Source organism: Cebus imitator, unplaced genomic scaffold, assembly GCF_001604975.1.
Source record: "Cebus imitator isolate Cc_AM_T3 unplaced genomic scaffold, Cebus_imitator-1.0 Scaffold0, whole genome shotgun sequence".
Lineage (NCBI taxonomy): Eukaryota > Metazoa > Chordata > Mammalia > Primates > Cebidae > Cebus > Cebus imitator.
Window position 1 is genome coordinate 18,931,480 of NW_016107315.1, and position 22,395 is coordinate 18,953,874.

General features: G+C 37.8%; 1 protein-coding gene across 4 annotated transcripts in view; it reads left to right on the forward strand.

Annotated features, from left to right (window-relative positions):
* The window catches only part of CDON (cell adhesion associated, oncogene regulated), a 103,642-nt gene that overhangs the window by 64,561 nt on the left and 16,686 nt on the right, over positions 1-22,395 (forward strand). For all 4 annotated transcript variants that reach the window (XM_017523624.1, XM_017523614.2, XM_037736303.1 and 1 more), the window contains 7 exons: positions 1,623-1,826; positions 3,628-3,809; positions 4,290-4,395; positions 8,931-9,053; positions 13,467-13,688; positions 15,719-15,999; positions 18,759-18,838. In XM_017523624.1, coding sequence (XP_017379113.1) covers positions 1,623-1,826; positions 3,628-3,809; positions 4,290-4,395; positions 8,931-9,053; positions 13,467-13,688; positions 15,719-15,999; positions 18,759-18,838 — 1,198 coding nt within the window. The remainder of the gene's footprint in view (positions 1-1,622; positions 1,827-3,627; positions 3,810-4,289; positions 4,396-8,930; positions 9,054-13,466; positions 13,689-15,718; positions 16,000-18,758; positions 18,839-22,395) is intronic.

Sequence of the window (22,395 nt, forward strand, 5' to 3'; positions counted from 1 at the left end):
GAGTTGAAGACATGTGGAGGTGGAAGGGAATTGCGCAGTTGAGGAGCATGGCATAAGCCAGATAGGGATGGGGCTCCCTAGTGGCTTTCCCAAAGTAACTAGTATCACCAAGGCCCAGAGCTGGCCCTCCACATTCCAGCTCTAGAAACTTGATTGTCAGCATGCCACAAGATCACTGGTCTCTCGAAAACCAGCTTATGTCTACAAAATTCACAGATGATCAAGGCAAACTGGAATGGCGATTACTAGTTTACAATGTCACTGTCATACAGACCGGATTATTTCTATCAGCATTCTTTCCTTGTAGGAACCAAGTGGGAAGCCAGTTACAACCACAAGATCACTTGTGTTAGTCTGTTCGTGTTGCTATAAAGGACTACCTGAGGCTGAGTAGTTTATAAAGAAAAGAGGTTTATTTGGGTCATGGTTCTGCAGGCTGTGCAGGCATGGCACCAGCATCACTTGGCTTCCAGTGAGGCCTCAGTGAGGAGAAGCGAGAGCAGGCACATCACATGGTGGGAAAGGGAACAAGAGAGACACCACACGCTTTTAAATCACCAGCTCTCGTGTGACTCAACAGAGCGAGAACTCGCCTACTACCATGGAGAAGGCACCAGGCCATCATGAGGGATCCACGCTCATGACACAAACACCTCTCCAGTCCCCACTCCAACACTGGGGGATCACTTTTTGACATGAGATTTGAAGAGAACAAGCATCCAAGCCATATCACTTGTCATCAAGAAGAGTTAGATACATGGTTTCAATGGCTGATGAGGTTATTCCTCATGTTTTCACCTCCTGCAGGGTCTAGACCATTTACTTTTTGGGTTAGGACATCCCCTTTCCTTGGCAGTGCTAAGTGAAAACTGCTAGCTTTAGGTCTAGCTCCCTAAACCCCTTTTCTACATCTTCACATGGATCATCTGTTTTCTGGTAGCACCTTTATTTAACACCATATCCTGTCTTCCTGTATTCATCCTGAGCAGTGTTCTCTCTCCCCTTTAGTATCAGTATCGATTTTATTAGTTAGATTTTATCTTTTTTTGCTACTTGCAGTCTGTATTTTGGAGTAACCTCCCTATGGCCTTGAGGTATATTAAGGTAATATGGAATAGTAATAGTATAAGAATTAGTAGATTGCTGAGTGCATTTTGATGTATTAAGATAATATGGAATAGTAATAGTATAAGAATTAGTAGATTGCTAAATGTATTTTGTGTAGCATGGATAAAGAAAAACATTTAAATAAGATAACACATAATTGTGAAAATTTATAATAAATTTTATCCACAATCAAACTTGAAGCATTAATACTTACATATTATTTTAGTCATGAATCTAAATAGCATGGTGAAAATGATCATACTCGTCTGCTTTCAGTCTTTCAGAGCTAATTATCAAATTTATAGATGATTTTACTTTCTCTTTCTTTTATTTCCTGTATTCCCATTAGCTTTTTACAGAGGACAGGAAGATAGCTATAAGTGTTATAAACTCTGGCAAAAAGTTTGGTGAAGAAACTTTAATAACGTGAAGTTTGGGATTTATCCCTTTCATTTATCTATGTTATTCCTGTCTCTGACATGATGGGCTATTGAAATGAACGTTTCTGTCTTTAGTTCCAGAAGCACCTGATCGGCCTACCGTCTCCACTGCATCAGAGACGTCAGTCTATGTCACTTGGATTCCTCGGGCAAATGGCGGCTCTCCAATCACTGCCTTCAAGGTCGAATATAAACGGATGAGGACCAGCGATTGGCTGGTAGCAGCTGAAGACATCCCTCCTTCCAAACTTTCAGTGGAAGTTCGTAGTTTAGAACCAGGTAGTAATATTGAAACATTTCCTTTTACCATCGGTGTGAACTTTAGATACATATATTTATATATTTTGAAAGAGGGTCTTATTCTGTTGGTCCAGGCTGGGGTGCAGTGGCGCACTCATGGCCTACCTCATCCTCTTAAGTAGCTGAGACTACAGGCACTCACCACCGTGCCTGACTAATTTTTGTGGAGACAGGGTTTTGCCATATTGCCCAGGCTGGTCTTGAACTCCTGGGCTTGTGCAATCCACCTTTCTCACCCTCCTAAAAGTGCTGGGATTACAGTCATGAGCCATAGTGCCCAGCAGATGCATATTTTTAATAATTTATATTTTTTTCTAATTGTTAAAGTATTCATGCTTATTGTATAAAAATGTAAAAATAAAGAAAATATAAAGAAGAGAAGAAATCACCTAAAATCCACCCATTCCGAGATAATCATGATTATTGTTTATATTTCATTATATTTTTTCTTAGCCTTTTTTCTCTTTTTAATACCAACTGGGATCATGCCATAAGTATTGTTTTAATACCTCATGTTCCCCATATTTTATCACATATGTTTTCCAGTATCATTAAAAATTCTTCACAAACTCGACTTTTAGTGGAGATATATCTTTCATATAAATAAATATACCATAATCCACTTGGCCATTCTTTATTTCTGGGCTTCAGATTATTTATTTGCAATTAGAAATAATGTGGTGCACATCTTATATGTGTGTGTGTGTTTTGCTGTGACTGAATAAGAAGAAAATTGCTTGTTATTTGACAAAAAGTGTTTGATCTGATGCTGAATTTCAGCACAGTGGTAATACTCAGTGCTTAGTGTTATGGAAAGGAGTCAGTGATGAACACATGTTTGTTCTCTAAGTTTTGTTTCAGCAGAGGAGCCCTCCCCTCCCAACAAGAATCTTGAGGCTATATGAAGAAATTAAACCATAAAAGAGAAAAAGCATAAATAAACTTTCTGTTCTTTGATTTGTTTAGGTTTCATGGCAGTTTTTTTCCGGACTTTTAAATGTACGTTAGTAGCAAATGCCTGTGGCTGTCAAAACAAGTAACACAGCAGCATAGGGTCCTGTAGGTATACTTGGGAGAAGCATCAGTTTTAAATGTGGGTGAAGCTAAGAAATATTTTGTAGATTGAAAACACTGTCTTCAGAAGCTCAATAATTACTTTTGAGCTATCAGGAAACTTGCTATAGCATTTTAACTTATTCTTTAGGTTCAGTTTTTCAGAATTTCACAATCCTCAACTTTTTTTTTAACTTCTTAATATGTAATTCAAATAATTCCTTCCACGGTAGTTAAATCTGCTCCCTCTTACCCTGTTAGCAGTGGAACCAGAGTGACATCTGCGGCCGCCCACACAGTGCCTCTTTATAAGTGTATTCACCATATTAAACCATGCTTCAGTTGTTTCTTTTAAAGAGAAAAGAACTTAGTTTTGGGGACAGATAGTTCAACTAATACTGTGATTGATACTTAGAACAGGATGGTGAAAAGAGCAAATGTCCTCTTTCCTATTCTCTACCTGCTCCTTCCCTGAGATGTCTTTAATCTTTTGCAGCCTTCTTTCTTGGTGACTCCTAAGAAGGTTTTGGGATCTTGAACACAATGCATGGAGCAGCCACTCCCAATTGATTGAAATTATCAATTGGGTTGAAATCTACCATACAGGCTTTAGATACTTTATTATAGATAGGTACTTAAGCACAATTGCCATATTTTGACTATTCTACCTTTGATTTTCTTAGTTATGTTTTTGTTTGTTTGTTTCTGTTTTTGTTTTCTCTCAAAGGTTCAACATACAAATTTAGGGTCATTGCCATCAACCATTATGGTGAGAGTTTTCGGAGTTCGGCATCTCGTCCTTATCAGGTGGCTGGGTTCCCCAATCGCTTTTCCAACCGTCCAATAACTGGACCTCACATTGCATACACAGAGGCTGTCAGCGATACTCAGATCATGCTAAAGTGGACGGTCAGTAAACATCTTCTTGCATGAGATTTTCTGGTTTGGTCATGGTAACAATCAATTTAATGTTCTCATGACACAATACAGTAAACAGCAAATTTTGAACTTTTAATTGAGGGGAAGTGCAAGAACACTAATTTTTGTCTGAATAAAAGCGTATATTATAAGGAGGGGCAGGGTTAAAAAGAAAATATTGTTTCCTCAGCTCTCATCCAGGTGTCGTTAACTTAACTGCCATCGTGATTTATTCATTTTGAACCAAATGTGCTTTTATGCTTTTGAACCCAGGGAAATGTACTGCTTTATTTCTGTTTAACCCTGCAGTAAGCTAAATGCTCTTAATACCTTTGAGTTAAGTTAAAAATGGCCATTATTACTGTGTTTGCAAAATGGAACTAGAAAAATGTAAGGAGATAAAGAAAACTTAATGAATGAGAAAGTTACATTTATTTTTGTCTTTGACAAGTCTTTGCTTCTGTTTTTTAGTACATTCCATCAAGTAACAATAACACTCCCATTCAAGGATTTTATATCTATTACCGACCAACAGATAGCGACAATGACAGTGATTACAAGAGGGACGTTGTAGAAGGTAAGTCCCCCTGGCACACTGGAGTCCCTGTCAAGGAGCTTTGGAGAAAGAAGGTTTATAAATATAAAATGCATCATCCCAAGATAAGACAGTACAAAATGGAATGGTGTGTGTGTTACTGCTGTTGAATCTGTCCCAAAGAAAGCCACCGTTTCCAATGTAATATATGTAGCATCTTATATTTTGGTTGCAGAAACTTGCACAAACATTTGGGGAAAATATGATTAACCAGTAGTAGTTCATCTGAAAGAAAATTTTGATTTCTGTTTCATTTAAATGAACATTGGCCTGAGTATAAAAATCCATTGCAGTGTTTGGCTACCTTTAATAAATAATATCTCACTCAATTTCACTGGAGTCTGTCCTAGAAAGATCCTGTGTTAAGCATCTTGCTCACTTGTAGAGATGCTGAGAAATTGGAATGCATGTAGAAAAGAAAGAAAACAGCTAAGATGGTGAAGGGTATTGAAACTGCTTTTTAACTGCATTTAAAATAGAATTCACAATTTTGCCTGTGGCCTGAAGGCCCACCTGACCTGGCTGGCCCCTGCCTATACCACATCTCTTGCACCTCTCCCTTTCTGGTCCTTCTTTCAGTTTCCTGGTGTGCACTGAGACATGTTTGCCTCAGGACCTTGGCACAGGGTTGTTCCTGTTGCCTTTACCTAGTTTTGTGCACAGAAAAATTGTCCCACTTTTCAAAATGCTTGACAGAGTCGAATTACAGGGAGTCAGATCTTCCCCATAACTTCCTCTCAGGTAACTTCCTCTTATTTGTATGACACGGTACCTTGCTGTAGTTTCTAACCATACCCTTTATGTTTATTTCATAGCAGTTATCAAAGTTTAAGTACATGGTTGTGTGTGTGTATGTGTTTGTGTGAGAGGGACAGACAGTGTGTGTGTTTGAAACTGTTTGCTTAAACTCTGTCTCCTCTACTAGATAGTAACTCCCTTGTGAGCATGGGACCTTTTCTCCCACTGCTATATCTCCAGCCCCTCCAATGGTGAGGCCATCAGTATTATATTAATATATGAATGGAGTCCAAAAAGAACAAGGGAATGTCTAACGATATTCAGGTTGAAAAAGACTAGCAGAAGCAACATGATTGCTGCCTTCAAGTATTTAAGGATTGTTATGTGGAAGAGGAGCTGAGTCAATTGGGGAAGTTGCAAGAAAGCAGTGTCAGAAAGAATTTTCTAACATAACATTTCTAACATAGGTTCCCCCACAAAGTCATAGACTCCTTAATGTTGAAAGTGCTCAGTAGAAGCTGAATGCCCGTTTCTCAGTGATACCTTGGAAGGGATTGTTGCTTTGGGAGGAAGCCTTCTTCCAAGGTCTTTTTTTCACTCCTAGATTCTGATTCTTTGAAATGAGAAATGTCCCACTGAATTATGTCAGAAAATTGCCATAGGCCAAGGTTACTTTCCATATGCCTTCTTGACATCAAATACTGCGTATAGTTTGTTTTATAATAAATTACTTGATGCTGTATCACATTTCTTAATATGTTGTAGCAGTCTTTTTCATATTTTTCCAGTGGAATGCTTTTGTAATATAATGAGAAATTTATGATCCAGTTTTTAATGCTCAGCACACAGTAGGTGCTCCGTAAATATTTTTTGAATGAAGGAATGATTGTTTCTTTTCTTCCATAACTTTTAGTGGCAAAACTATTCTTTGCTGTTAGGACTCACAATAATAGCTGTCTTGCGGGAAAGAAGACCCTGGAAGGGGCATGAGGTGACGTTTGGGGTGGGGGGCTTTCCTGTGTTCTCTTTGTTGACCTAGCTATGGGTACCAGGGGCATGTCTGGTTGGTGAACATTCATTGAGCTGCATGGTTATGTGGATGTTTCTGTATGCATACTTTACATCAGTAAAAAGGCTATTTTAGAAAAGAAATGGAAGGATAATATTTAGGTTGGTGCAAAAGTAACAAGAAATTGCGGCTTTTGGCATAACTTTTAATACCAAAAACCGCAATTACTTTTGCACCAACCTAATAGTGATCATTCTCCATTTTGGGACTCTCTAGGTCTTCATTTTATTTCATTGGGTTTAGGGCAGTGGGGATGTCAGAATTTTGCTTTTAAAAATTTTTGACAGAGGCCAAACATTTGCCATAAAATAGTTGTAAACAAGACAACAAATGTAAATAAAATGAGTATCTGTCTCTTGTCTCTTCTTTTCTCTCTCTCTCGTCACCCTTCTTGGTTCTATGTTCTAGAAATATCCACTAATAAACAGTTTTAAAACTATATTCTCTAGTCAAATCTTTGAGCCTTTGCAAACTTCTGTAATATGCATATTGAGCATGGATCTTGAAAATTATTTAAAGAAGCTTTCATATCTAGTAGTAATGTCTGCAAATGTCAGTTTCGCCTCAGGTTCACAGAGAACTTGTTTATAAATGTAATATACTGAGCAGTTAGATGTTTAAGTGGACTTCACTGTGCTGTGTAATTTGCTTATTCTATATTTTCAAGTTTATGCATTTGAAATTCTTTTTGTGGCAGTTGGAAACTATTGGTCTATTTGCCAAAACGCAGGAACAAAACTATTCATTCTTCGTACTTTTAAAAATAGTTTTAGATTACTTCTGTGAATTGACCCAAAATTTAAACTTTTGAAAAAAAAATTAAAAGTCACCAGAAAATGGTTTAAAAAAAAAGTCAAATTGTAGAAGAATATAGAGAATTTAGAAGAATATATGTAGAGAAGGACAATTAAGCTATCCTATTTTCTGAATGAGGTTCCACATTTTGGTAAACTGTAAATGTTTCCAGCACACCAGTGTTTTTATGTTGAATATGTTTATCTTTTAAAGTTAAGTCAATTCCAAGTAAAATATCAGTTCTTCTGATCTTTAAGTCTGTGCTTTGGTTTCTCTCTGAGGTAAATCCTTACCTATTCTAAAACATCCTTTGGGGAAATAATTGCCTGTTAATCAAAGGATATGTGCTGATTGGTCCGTTTTAAAACTAATGATGTATTTAGTTGTCTTATTCATCAATGATCAGTAAAATTGTCTTTGCTGCTATTTCCTATAATTTTAGCCATTGGAAGAGTAACTGTAACAATGGAATATAATAAGATATGTATTATTTTAACTGTTTTTCTGTTATTAGTAACATATCAGAAGCCTAGTTTAATTCCATTTTTATGAGCACTATGAAAGGAAAACTTCAAATCTAGTGTAGTAATTATTCAAGAGAATGTTTCTAGTGTAGGTGAGTGTAGGACTGGGTTGGAAAACACCCAAGGCTAGAGAAAAAACAGAAGTTTTTCGGAAAGCCTTTGGATTTTAGAGACAGATCTATTTCATTTTCAACCAGTTTTTGAGTCAACATCTTTTGGGGGGTTCTTTTTACATTTATAAATGGGGTATGGAACTCCTTACTTTTGAGTCTTTCAGAGATAATACTAAAACAAGCAGATTTGCTTCCTTAGAAAACATGGGTCCATACAAGTGAAGGGTTTTGTACTGTTGACTTGGAAAGAGGCTTATACTTCCAGATTGAAATATTTTTGTCTGTGTTGAATTAGAAAGGAGTCTGGTGATATTGATCCTGTCAGCCAAGTAGATTTAACTTGTGTGTGTGGTTTTGTTTTGGTTTTTTTCCTCCCCCATTAATTAATTCTTAAATGAGTTGGGGGTATACTTGAGTTTCTAAGAAATAGTGGAGACCATCTGAAGAGATTTTTCTGCAAGGGATTAAGGGTGCTTGAAGAGTTAATTTAATCTGGCAAAAATGTCCCTGCATATGAAACATTGTCACAGGTCCATGGAAGTAAGAATGAAGAGTGATTTATACCGGGGTGTTCAGTTTAGGAGCGTTTCTAAATGAAATGTTGGCTGTGTGCCACGGGTAACAGAATCATTCTGCTAGAGATACTTGTGTGGTTTGGAGATCTTGACTCAAGAGAAAAGCAGGAGTGGGGGTGGTGGCTGAGAGTTTCCCATAGTAGATTTTGCTTTTTGATGATTCTCAGCAGTTTATTCAGGCATTCAGTCATATGTCAGTTGATGTTACATCCATGACAGTGGAATTGAGAATTTTGCTAAGACCATTCTTGTAACTGGTCAGCTGCTCTGGGTAGTGTACAATTTGCCGATCCCGAATGTATTGTTGCTTTTTGGTGGGTGGACATAGTGAATTGACTTGCTGGGTTAAAACAGGGATGAAAGGACTTGAGGTTTCTTTCCTATGCATAAAATTAACATCTATTTTATGAAAGACTCCCACTAATTATTTTTAATAAACAAATATTATTGCCAACACACAGATACAGCTTTAAGTCAGTCAGCTTCTATCTCTTCTCTTTACCTTTTTTTCACGCCATGTAATAGCAATGCTGTTTATGTGTGGTACATTAGTAGAATACTTACTGGTAAGTACATTTTTATTGCACAGACTACTAGATCGTGGTGAATGCTCCTCCAGCCACATTCGGAAAATATTAACTAATTATGTTGACATTATCATTTAGGCTGTATGATGTGTAAAGCCTTTTATTTTTCCTTTTAGGTTCAAAGCAGTGGCACATGATTGGCCACCTGCAGCCAGAAACCTCCTATGACATTAAAATGCAATGCTTCAATGAAGGAGGAGAAAGCGAATTTAGCAATGTGATGATCTGTGAGACTAAAGGTAGGAGAATTTTTGCTTTTCCCCTGGACAGTGATAGAATTCCAACCCCGGATTACTGCTTCTGCCTATTGATATATTTTGGGTGGTGGTGTGGGTGGTGGTGTTTTCTTTTGAGACACACTCCCACTCTGTCGCCCAGGCTGGAGTGTAATGGTGCGATCTTGGCTCACTGCAACCTCCGCCTCCTGGGTTCAAATAGTTCTCCTGCCTCAGCCTCTTGAGTAGCTGGGACTGCAGGTGCCCACCACACACCAGGCTAATTTTTATAATTTTAGTAGAGTTGGGGTTTCACCATGTTGGCCAGGCTGGTCTCGAACTCCTAGCCTCAGGTGATCCACCCGCCTGGGCTTTCCAGTGTTGGAATTACAGGCGTGAGCCACCATACCCAGCCATGACTATTGAGATATTTGCCTAAGGAAATTTCTGCTTTGGATCATTTTCTAGGTGCATACACTTAGACTGTCCCAACAAAAAGACAACATATGGGCTAGTATACTTGTCTAAAAAATAGTTTACATAATCATTCATCTTGTTCATTAATTTCTGTGTGACTCTAAGTAAATCACCTCCCTTCCCTTTTCTTTATTTTTTATTTTTATTTTTTTTTAGAGACAGCATCTCACTGTGTTTGCCCAGGCTGGTCATGAACCCTTCCCTTTTTCTTTACGAAGACGATAGAAATATTTGTTGACTACTTTCTAGATTGCTGTGAGAATTAGAGTACTAACAAAAGTTTAAGAATATTAAGGAGAAGTGCAATGTATGTTTAAAGTGATTTCTTGAATGACAGATATGTAACTTATCTACTTGTTTAATTAAATGTAGTAAAGTTTAGAATTAACAGTTGCTAACTCTAAATTGAACATTCTCAACTTTGCGTACATAGGTGGATTCACTGTAAAATGTTGCTGTCTTTAAGAGTAGAAAGCACCACAGGGAATAATAGAAATAGCTCATGTAGATGTTTACAAGCAAAAGCACACTTGTCTACAGTCTCAGTTAATCTTCACAATGACTTTGAGAATACTGTCAACTGCAAGGAACACAGAAATCTCCTCTCCATAGGCTTCAACAGTGAGGAAATATGTTATTCCAAAAATAAACAGCCCAGAAGTAGCTAACTCCAAGGTTGTTTAATTCAAGAGCCTGAGGCACGAGAATCACTTGAGCCTCGGAGGTTGTGGCTGCAATGAGCCAAGACAGGGCCGCAGCACTCTAGTCTGGGCAAGAGAATGAGACCCTGTCTCAAGAAAAAAAAGTTCATTGTTTTTTGTCTTTCCAGTTTGCTGTGTTCCCATTGCCAGCTTGGCCGTAAGACTAGCACTGCTGATAGCTCGCCACATGATGCCTAAAGGCTTCACCTTTAGCTGTTTCAATGTCTGTCAGTATCTGTTTTCAAGAACAAGGAAAATTTCCCCCAAAGAACTCCAGTAGATCTTCCCACATGTCTCATTGGCCAGAATTCAGCCACATGCCACCCACAAACCATTGATCAGATTTACTCCAGAGTTCTGTGGGGTTGAGGTAGACACCCAAACAAAATTGGAGCTCTGATAACATGAAAAAGGCTGTGGAGCCATCAGTGTCTGCTACAGGTGATCTTGTTATTCCTTTTTAAAAATGAGGACATGAAAAAGTAGATTTTTTAAAAATGAGGAAATAGAGGCTCCGGAAGATTGAATGATAAAGCCAAGGCTTAGTTCCAGCTTTTAAATTCTAAATCATGTGTGTCACTGCTGCAATACTCACATCTTAAGTCCATATTTAAACATATACCCACACAGCTTTAGAGTTACCTTGAGTTTCATTTGTTTAGCATATATTTGAGTGCCTTTTTGTACCAGACACTGTGATCTGCTAATGAGATACTTGGAGTAAAGTTAAATAAAAATGAAATGTATCATCTCTGTCCCCAGGTCATTTAAGAATCTAGCCAGGCAAAACATAGTTATAACTGTTATTTATAATAATATAGCTGTGTTTACAGTAGTAGTCTACCTTATTTTCTGACATTGGTAGGGAACGAAAAGTTTCTACCTACAGACTTTCAGATCAGTGAAAAACGAAACACTTTCTTAGAAGTGTGAACTATTCATACTGAATGACTTTTATGTAATTGTGTATTACATAATTCCCAGCCTGTTGAGATGGAAGATCTCATGTATCCGTCAACCTTAAAAAAATGACTCTAGGTTCTTGTGAACAATGATGGTTTTATCTTGAGTAATTCAGGAAGGTCTTCAGGGATGACAGAAGCACCGAAGGCTGGCCGTTTTCCCTTCCCACGGAAGATCAGAGACTGCCATGATGTTTCTTTTAGTTTTTTGGTTTCTCTGTTTTTCATCTCACCTTTCTCATTTCAGGCTGATAACTGTCTCTTCCTATCAGTGTTAATGGATTTTGCTCACCCTTCAATGCAAGCCATCTGTCCTCGGTCTTTTAACTTTAGCAAGGGGTTGGAAACCAGATCATGAAGCTTGGTAGAATTACAAATGAAATAAGAATAAATAAAGAGTGATTAAACCTGAAGGACTTCCCTTTGAGTAATCATGATCTTTAATATATGATATGGAACATCCATTGTGCCTCTGAAACTCTTTTGTTTACTGTAGGGTAGGCCAGGACATAGAATTGTATAATCTAACATACCACCTCAAATAGAAATTTCCTTTAGCATCTCTGCCAAGTGTTCATCCAGCTTTCAATAGGAGAGAACTCCTTCTCTTGAAATATGACTTCTTTTCTCATTCCCAGCTCTGTTCTGTGTAGTTGATGCTGCTAGAAAATGGAACCCTAAGTTAATGTTGTTTGTTGAGTAGATTTTTAAAAAGCTGCTTTGCTTCTGTGTTTGCTGGGACCATAACAGGAAATTCAGTATAGTAACCGATAATAGCAGCAATCGACCACCACCCTGAGCCGAGTGCCTTCCATGGCCTAACTCATTTACCCTTCAATACCACCAGATAATTGATAGAGCTCTTATTAATATCTCCATTTCAAAATGTAAAAACTGGCCTGGCATGTGACTCATGCCTGTAATCCCAGCACTCTGAGAGGCTGAGGTGGGCGGATCACTTGAGGTCAGGAGTTTGAGACCAGCCCGGCCAACTTGGTGGCCGTAAGCATTTCCATTTATCTGACTTGCTCCTGAGAGAGTGGTGTATTAGAAACCCCATCTCTACTAAAAATACAAAACAAAAATTATTCTGGCATGGTGACATGTGCCTGTAATCCCAGCTACCTGGGAGGGTGAGGCAGGAGAATCACTGGAACCCGGGAGATGGAGGCTGCAGGGAGCCGAGATCGCACCACTGCACTCCAGCCTGGGCAACAGGGCGAGAGTCTGTCTCATTCATAAATAAATAAATAAATACTGAGCCTTTGGAGGTAAAAGTCATACAGCTAATGATAAGTGGAGGTGAGGTGTAAATATAGGCTATGTGCTTCCAAGGACTGGCTGCCAACCACTTTGCTCTACTGCTTTTTTGTGACATTTAGAGACTTAAGACCATACAATTTGGGGATGAGAGAATGAGGTTTGAGTCCCACCTGTTATAGCTTTCATTATCGCTGTTACCCAGAATACTGATGCATCTGGTAAAAGCACTGCACCTACATGGACTCCAAAGTCTTTGTTTTTGGAATGCTTAATATTATATGTGAGGTTTTGGAATGTCATTGTTCTAATAGTCCAAAGCCATGCTTTCTAATATTGGTAGTCTTTTATACACATGGTAGAAGCATAAAATATATAATTCTGAGTCTTGTTTAGCTTAAAATATATCTGACAGAGAGGAGTTTTTGTTCCACCCATAAGTGGAAATACTTTTTTTTTTTTTTTTGAGACGGAGTTTCACTCATGTTACCCAGGCTGGAGTGCAATGGCGTGATCTCGGCTCACCGCAACCTCTGCCTCCTGGGTTCAGGCAATTCTCCTGCCTCAGCCTCCTGAGTAGCTGGGATTACAGGCATGCACCACCATGCCCAGCTAATGTTTTGTATTTTTAGTAGAGACGGGGTTTCACCATGTTGACCAGGATGGTCTCGATCTCTTGACCTCGTGAGCCACCTGCCTCGGCCTCCCAAAGTTCTGGGGAAATACTTTTACTTCAACTCTTTGGGCATCTTCTCCAAGTACAATTAAGCAGATAATCATATAGCAGTTTGGGTTAGACCAAGCACATATGTTCCTCTGCTCTTAGGATTTCTCTAAAATTTTGTGGACTAAAACTTCGGCACACCAGGTTTTTAAACTTTGGAGCTCTCTTTGTGACTCATTGGTGGTCAGATCATCTCAGTAACAAGTGTAAACAGACTGGCTTGCATTCCTAACCAGACCTCCTTCAGAGAGTAAACCATTTCATAGAGTCTGTGTTCACTCTGACGTCATGTTTTCCTTTGTACTTCCACTAGTGAAACGTGTTCCTGGAGCTTCTGAATATCCTGTCAAAGACTTGAGTACCCCTCCAAATTCTTTGGGAAGTGGAGGCAATGTGGGGCCTGCAACCAGCCCTGCCAGAAGCAGTGACATGTTATATCTGATCGTTGGCTGTGTGCTGGGCGTCATGGTCCTCATTCTTATGGTTTTCATTGCCATGTGCCTATGGAAGAATCGCCAGCAGAATACCATACAGAGTAAGTCACTCATAAATATTTCCTTCTCTTTTTCTAAAGATGAGTAGACAAATATTGTCAGAATAAATATTGATTTCTAACACTTCTGTGTGTTAGTGTCATGGTATGAAACACATTAGATACTCTTCATTCAGAGGGGATGAATTTAAAACCATTTTAGCTGTCAGCCAGAGTAAGTGGAGCATCAAATTAAATTGCCCAGCAGACATAAACACCAAAGCCAAAACTAAGCAGGTCTCTAAGTAAATAGCTGACTTACTGCTGGGAAACTCCAGCTTTGTTGGACCACCAAAGAGGATGCATATTTGAAGCCTGAGCTCTGGAATTGCTGTAGGAACACCTTCACACTGGTGCAGAGCTTGTCAACAGGGAATAGGAAAGCCATAATGAAAAGGCAGGTAGTGAAAACTTCCAAGTTACTGTCAGTGAATGACACTTAACCAATGAGGATAATATAGCCCTGTTTCTACACCTAACGGACTCAAGATTGCTCCAGAGTGGCATCCTCTCCCTGCAGTGTGTCTAGGACTATGTGTGCTTGAACGTGAATGATGGCACTGCTTTGAAATAACAGTGAAATAGAGCCCCCTTTCTCTTTTCTCTTCCTTCAAATCTCTTCACCTCACCATCTTACTTTTCCTATTATCTCAGCTATTATAAAATAGGATAATCAAATCAAGCAGAGTGTTTAGTCTTTGGTGGGAGGAAGTTTTTTTGGTTTTCCCTTTGGATCCAGAATAAGGAAATGAAAGAAAAGTGAGGGAGGACCCCAGCAGGCAATTCCAGTAGCTGTTAGCCAGTTCTCATGCACGGTCCCCTTTTAGTTACTAGTTCTGGGGGAAGAAAGTGCTCTGTTTGTATTGAATGGTGCCTTCCAAGAGATTGGGGAAGAGATGGTGGCTGCATCAGGCTGAAAAGGATGGTGATAATTTGATTTTCTAATTGCCTTTCATTGTGTGAGTGCATGTTGAATCATTAAAAGAGAAGTATTATTCTGGTCGTCCGAGCAGTATTAATCTGATTAAAGTCATCCTACATTGTGACCTGATAATATGTTTAAAAATGGAAAATTCTTATGGTGGTGTTCATTCAGTCATTCATTCTATATACCAGGCACTGTTCTAGACAGTGGAGGTGTAATGGTAAATAAAATAAACACCATGTCTGCCCTCTCAAAGTGTATAGTGGGACACAAACAGGTATACTGAGATTACACCTGGGCGAGAGAGTACAGTAACTTGGGCAGCTAAGGAAAGGAGGGACACCTAATCCAGTCTTGGCAAGCTGTGATGCCTTCGAAAAATTTATCCAAACTCTGACAACAAGTCCTGTACAGTTTAGATACTGTAGTTTCCAAGAGGTATTTTACTTATTCTAAATATATCTGGGAGGTGTGCCTCTGGAAATCAGAGTTTCAAGGCAGTCATTTATATGCTTTTAATAAAAGAAAATCAAATCACCTTTTGCCTTTGGTACTCCACACCTTTCAATTTGGCTATCATGACTAAGGAGCTATATGAATGGTCAGTGACTGTATATACAACTCCATCCTTTTACTTAACAGAGTTGTCTATTGCTACTTGAAATATCCCACCTAAAGTTAGTCTTTTGTTATTGTTTTATACAGTTTTTGTTTTAGCACTTTGAGGTATAATATATAGGAGTTTAAGCATTTTTTCCCAGTACTCTGATTGTTCAGCTTGCCCAATATTTTCATTCTCTTTTGAGTAATTTTTCCCTAGTTAATTTTTCTTCCCATTAACAATCATAATTAACTCAGAGTTCACAGCTATCTCTACACTCTAAGGAAAGTAATAGCAGTAACTTTATTAAAGCATGTCTTACAAATAGGCTTTAAGTGAACATTTTTTAAAATGTTTTTATTTTAGTCTATTTGTAGTTTCTAAGGGGTTTTTTCAATAAGTTCTTTTAAGCAAGAAGATTGTCCTTTTTTAGTGTCTTACTCTGTGTGTGTGTGTGTGTGTGTGTGTGTGTGTATGTGTGTATGGCTTTTTTTTCTCTTTTAACAGAATATGACCCACCAGGATATCTCTACCAAGGATCAGATATTAATGGACAGATGGTAGAATATACCACTCTCTCAGGAGCAAGTCGAATAAATGGAAATGTTCACGGATGCTTTCTAACCAATGGCGGTCTCAGCAGTGGCTATTCCCACCTTCATCATAAGGTCCCCAATGGAGTCAATGGAATTGTAAATGGCAGCTTAAATGGAGGGCTTTACTCTGGGCACACCAACACTCTAACCAGGACACACAGGGATTTTGAACATCCTCATCATCTAGTGAATGTAAGAGACCTGACTATAAATAAAACCCCTCTGTCCTTCAGGGTGCCAAGTACCAGAACAGGGACAGCATGCTTGGTTTTGTTCAATATAGAAACCTCACAGGTTCCCTTGAATGGAGACAACATTGATCACTGGCAGCCCTTTGATCCAGAATAGTCTTAGTAAGTTGTTTTCTACTGTCAGGTAATAGTTATATTCATCAGTTTAGTTTCATTTTAAAATTATTTAACACTGAAAGTGGAATACTAGCAATGAACAGACTGGAAGTTGTTCTTTATAGATGAAATGGAAATACCACTGGACATAGACCAGACCAAATACTTTAAATTTGATTTATTGAGAGCAGGGTCTTGAAAACACAGATGCTTAGAAGAGTCAGGCAGATCAGGAAATTGAGTGCAGCAGCTGGGAGTGAGGTGGTAGCCCTGGAGGCGATGGCCACCTGGAGAGCACAGGCAGTGTCTTCAAGAAGCAGCTGCAGTTCGACACTCTCAGTTGTCATGGGCTGAGGGCCTAGTGTTGCCAAATTTTCTGATTTTTCAAAACCTCTGTAAATCCAGGTGAAATTGACAGATTTTTACATGCTGGCACCTAATTCAAATTTTTGAAAACTTACATAGGCCATGCCAAACATCTCTGCAGGCCACCAGATTGTGACTTCCGACCTTTCAAGGGCTTCTTTTGTTTGTTTTGCCCAATATGTTTTGTTGTTGTGGCTGGTAAGCTTTTATCTTTCTTTTTTTTTTTTTTTTTTTTTTTTTTTTTTTTTTTTTTTTTTTTTTTTTTTTTTTTTTTTTTTTTTTTCATTTTTGGCTGCTAAGCTCTTTACATTTTACTGTGTTAGTATTCTTTAGCCACAAAGAGTGATAAAACCTTAAGACAACCTTATTTCAGAGGTAACTAGTTGATATCATTAATTTTCAAAATGAGTATGACTAGCATATTTTAGACTTACGCTGGGATTCTCTGCACTAGAAAGTTTGATTTATTACATTGTTTGAATGCACATCTATATTACTTTTAATCAAATAGTTAATTTGTTTAATTGATCAAATTAAGCATTCAATTTCTGTCATTGTTCTGATTACAAATAAATTTACCATGACCCACAATGTGCTACAATTTGAAGAAGCTTAGAGGTTCCCCCCATCTTCAGTTTATTAAAGATTTGTTAAAATCTATTTGGAGAACAAAACTAATATATACTTGTATTTTAGAGCTAGAAATTTAGTAGCTTTCATATGACCTAGCTTTTGTGTGTTATGGAAGAAATATTAATTTGCTTTAATGCATCTCATTACTAAAAGAGAATAATGATTTCATTATTTTGTGTGGAAAGACATAGCATGTGTTCAAACTTTCTAACCTCTTTTTTGTCACCATTCCTAGTCCAAACTACTAACATTGTCCAAGAAAACTGAAGGAGAGAGCATTAATGTTTGCATAGCACATGCTGTTTCCATAAGAAGAAAAAAGGCTAGTGTTTGCTTTAGTGTTTGAACACGGAACTTTGGTTTTTTGAACAATGAATTTCTATTTAAATAATAGGCGCCCCATTCAGTGTACAATTTCAGAAATTATTTATGATTCTAAACTTCGTTTTCTAACTCTTCTGGGTGGGGGAAATAGAGAAATTTTAGCAGTGCTAGTGACCCTAAAAATCATTGCACTAACTTTAACATGTTTAGGGACTCAGAGAAGCACGTAACCCTGCAGGTTGTTAACTCCGTTTTCTGAGCCTTTCAGGTTTGCCCTCAGATGGAATATAGTATAGGAGAGTTCTTTCTCTCGATATTTTCATAGTAATTCTTGTTGCTGCTTGGATCAGAAACACTGAAGGAAATTTTCAGCACTTTTGGTTTGCTTAGACTCAGGCTGCTGTTATGAAATGAATGGAAATGGAAAGTATTCTAGGAAAAACAATTGCCTGAACTTTTCCTAACCTTGAAGGCCTGTTTTGGGTTTGGGTGCAGTGTGACAGCCTCTCCCACCCTCATCAAATTCAGTTTTGCTGTTTTTCATCTGAAAGCAGAATTCTGCCTCCGACTATCAGGCTACTTTAATTTTTGATTTCATTTTTGAAGAACTTTGCTGTCCTATCTGTCAAGTGAACATTTTACAATGAGGTATGTGTTAATCTGGGCATTTTTCTTAATTGCTGGGCAGTTTCCACCAAAAGCAACATCCAAATATTAACACACCCCTTCCAAGTCATTGCTAGCTAAAGATCTACTCCATCTGGAAAAATATATCATGCTTTAAAACTTAGTGTAGTCAAGTGAACAGACCTAATCAAAATAATTACAGGAAAGTGAAGATGACTTTATCATGTGACATCATTCACACAGGTTTTACACCCTGTCTTTCCAATTGGCATCCCATGAATTTCTTCCCTGACTGCCGGGAAGGGAAAAAATGAACAGAGGCTGTAACATATAATGTATTTTGAGTCCGCTAGATTTAAAGGAAAGTGACTAAACTTTTCCCTTCATTCATTTGCCTTTGTCTGGTAAAGAAATACATAGAAAAACATGGCAGTTAAGTTTTTGGAGTACAGTTTAATATAGCGTAAAAGTCTCCTTTGTGAATATGGTCAATGATACTCAGCATGACATTGCTCTAGGAGTCGGTTAGAACGTACCGTGTGCCCTCTTACGGTTGACATGACTTACATATTTGTGATTATTTGGCTACTGGTATGTGGGCACCTTCAGCATTCATTCTTCGTTTCTTTTTCTCTCACCCTTCTTCCTGTCCAGGGTGGTGGAATGTACACAGCCGTGCCTCAGATTGACCCTCTGGAGTGTGTTAACTGCCGAAATTGTCGAAACAACAATAGGTATGTTAATAATGTGTCTGCACAAGTTGTTGTGAATAAGGCATGCATTCTTTTATTTTTCCCTTCATCAATGGAAGTTCTTGGAATTTTACCTAAGATGTCAAGTTCAGGATTCGCAGTCTTAAGTTTAAGGCTATTCCTCATTTTTTGCCTCTGCTTTACAATTTTTATATTTTTGTGCCTTGGTTTCTTTAGCTATGTAGAAACAATCTTAAAGGCTCTGTTTGTCTCTGAAATGTTATTATAGAGGCTTCATGTTTTTTAAAATTTTAAATTAGAGTCATTCTCTGTTATAAAGACTTTATCTTTTCTTACCTTTTATTTTCTACTGTGTGTTATGGGATGTTATGAGGATGAATGCAGCATGTCTGAGTGTTGGGGGAAGGAAACCTCTGTATATAGGAATGTTTTTTCATAGTAATATTACTGAAATTTTCCTACCAGATTATCCAGTGTTTTTTTTTTTTAATTCTTAAAATCTTAAGAAAATTAAGTAGCAAAACCTTGCTTTGAATTTTGTATTTTAATTTTAAAAGTGATATGTACTCACAATATTTCAAACAAGATAGAAATGTGTAGAGCAATGTGGATTTAACACATAGGATATTTAGCGCTTTCCTTCTACCTGTTTATATATTAATTCCAAAGGATTACCAAGCTTTTTGTTGTGTTACAGTTGTTCCAGAAATCTTGGTTCTTTCTTTTACATAATGATGATATTGGATTACATGGTGTCAAAAGTCTTTCCTTTTCGGTTCTAAAACTCTACAACCAAAAAGATTGTATCATAGTTAGTAGATAAATAACTGGAGTATGGGTTGGAGTTTAGATATTGTATTATTGAAATGATATTTGACCTATATATTTAAAATGGATTAACAGGTTAAGAGTTGTTTCTGGGAGTTATTGAAAACAAAACTTGAAGGACCAGGCCAACCACTGAATTAAAAGTACATTGTTTTAGCCTGGGTTTTGAGAGAGTTGCAGAACAAAAGCAACAAAGCTTCTTGGAGATTTTTTGTTATCATTTACTTAATCTATTTCAGGGTGTCTGTAAAAGAGCCATCTGCCTGTTTTGTGTACTAAGGTTTACTTGTTACTATTTAAATTCTATATGACCCTGGTCTTGAAAATGTTCATAACATTGAAACCACATTTTTGTTCTGAGCTTTTCATGAACTTTACCATAGTTTGGTAGGCAACATGCTAAAGATCTGGTAAAGATGGTTCATGTACCGGGCGAGTGATCAGATAGATTTAGTTACAAATGGTTTTGCTTAAATATATAATGTGTTTTCTTTTATGGTTCTTGGTCATCAGTAGATCTTCATTCTCCCCGGACGTTAGACTGGTATAACAACAGGCTCTCCGATCTAAGAATAAGTAGACCTGGGCTCTGCCATGGCTTAAACCTGTGATCGTGGGAAAGTTACATAATGTTTCTGAAGCTATTTCCTTAACCGAAAAAGGGAAAATTGTCTAATATAAGATTGCTCCCAACATAATCTGACTGTAGTCTCTGGCAGTTTCCTACCAATCATGTTTTTATGATGAAGTATCATCTTAATATCAAAAATACATCCCATTTCCTTAGAAGGACTTATATGATCTCTGCCATTTAAATGACCTTGGATTTGTGGCTATTTGTATATGTAGTGTGTGTGTGTGCACACATGTGGTATTTTTGTATTTGAAAGTTTTCAATTATAAGTAGTTTTTGTTTCCTTTAATTCCATGGACAATTAGATTTCTATTAATTTTCAAGTTAGTAACTTACTGCATTTCATGTATGTGGGTTTTGCTGTTACCTGGGAATTTAGGTGAGTTATCTTCAGCTTGGAACACCAGATTCTTTTTCTTCTTGGTTTAAGTTTTCTTCCTCATGAGGATCTACCTGTTTAGGGAAAGTCTTTATTGCCTGCATTGCCTCCAAGGTTGGCCAGTGTCTCACCTGGATCCCAGGAGCAATTGTATGATTTTGACACTTAATAATTGGATGGATAAGTATCAATAAGTACCTACCTTCAGCTCTGGAAAATTGGAATTATTAAATTTAAAGATTTTTAAGTCTTTTCACGTTTAAATTGAGAACAGGTATCTCCTCTTAAGATCTTACAAATGACAAAATTTGTAAAAAGCTGTGAATGCTGAGAGGTAGATGATATGTGTTTTACTCTCAAAATATACAAAATTGTAATTAATTTATGCTTTTAGAATATTGACATTGTTATTAGGAATAAGTTTCCATTCCTGAATGTCAGCTGAAATAGTGTAAACATTAAAAGAAGCATGATTTCAGTTAAGTTATATGAGGGCTATCAAGTGGGCCTCATAGAGTTTTTGGCTATTCAGTCAAACAAAACAACACAAACATTTACTGAGCACTACCCAGGCACCAGAATAGGCTCTGAGGTGTTTCCATGTAGAAGGAATGTAAGAACAGCTGTGGAAGTAGGATAATGTTTACATAAGAATGAATAGGTGACTCCAGTGGTTCTCAAACTTTAGTGTACATCACTTGAAACACTTAATGAAAACATAAATTTCTAGGCTCTACTCCTAGAGTTTCCGATTCTGCAGGTCTAGGGTGGGGCCTGAGAATGTGCATTTCTGATGAGTTCCCAGATAGTAGTGATGCTGGTGGTCCTGGCACCATGCTTTGAGAACCACCAGAATAATTTGACTGGCTGTGAAGTACAACTAGAGAATAGTAGGATATTAAAACTGAAACACTGGGCTGAGTTGATACAGATAACCCTGAATGTCAGGGTTTAGTAGTTTATTTAATAAACAAGTCCTATTAAATGTTATTAATAATAGTCCTATTAAATATTATTTATTAAATGAGCAAGTTCATAGAATAAACAAGGCCCTTTATTGAGTGCCTGTCATGTACTAGGTACAGGCCTAGGCCCTGCCTTCAGAGAGTCCATAGTTTAACAATAGTGATTCTCAGACAGAGGTAGAGATACAGTGAGTAGAGTTTGAAGAAGCACATTGAGTTTTATAATTTTATATTTAAATAATAGAAAAAAAATCTCTATAATGTCTGTGTATACAAGGGTATGCTATTTTTATATTAATCGAAAGGGCACATGGCTTAAATGTTGAGAAACACTAGGGTAGCAGCAGCATAATTTTGGTGAAGTTTGTTGAGAATGGGAATGATCTGTTCAGAGATGTGTTTAGATGTGAAGAAAGATGGCAGAGCACAGGAGGGAATGGAGGGAAGGGACCAGTGAGACAATGGTATAACAAAGCCCTCAGCCTTCATGAGGGAATGGGGACGAAGAGGAAGGGATAAGTGAGACTGTAGTGGTGGAGTCTTCAGGACTTGGCCCTTGACTGATAGGGATCTAGAAAAACAGAAGATTCCAGATGCATAAGAAGTTTCCAACATGAATGACCGGGGTGGTAGTCATAGAAATAAGAAACTTAAAGGCCGGGCACGGTGGCTCAAGCCTGTAATCCCAGCACTTTGGGAGGCTGAGGCGGGTGGATCACGAGGTCAAGAGATCGAGACCATCCTGGTCAACATGGTGAAACCCCGTCTCTAC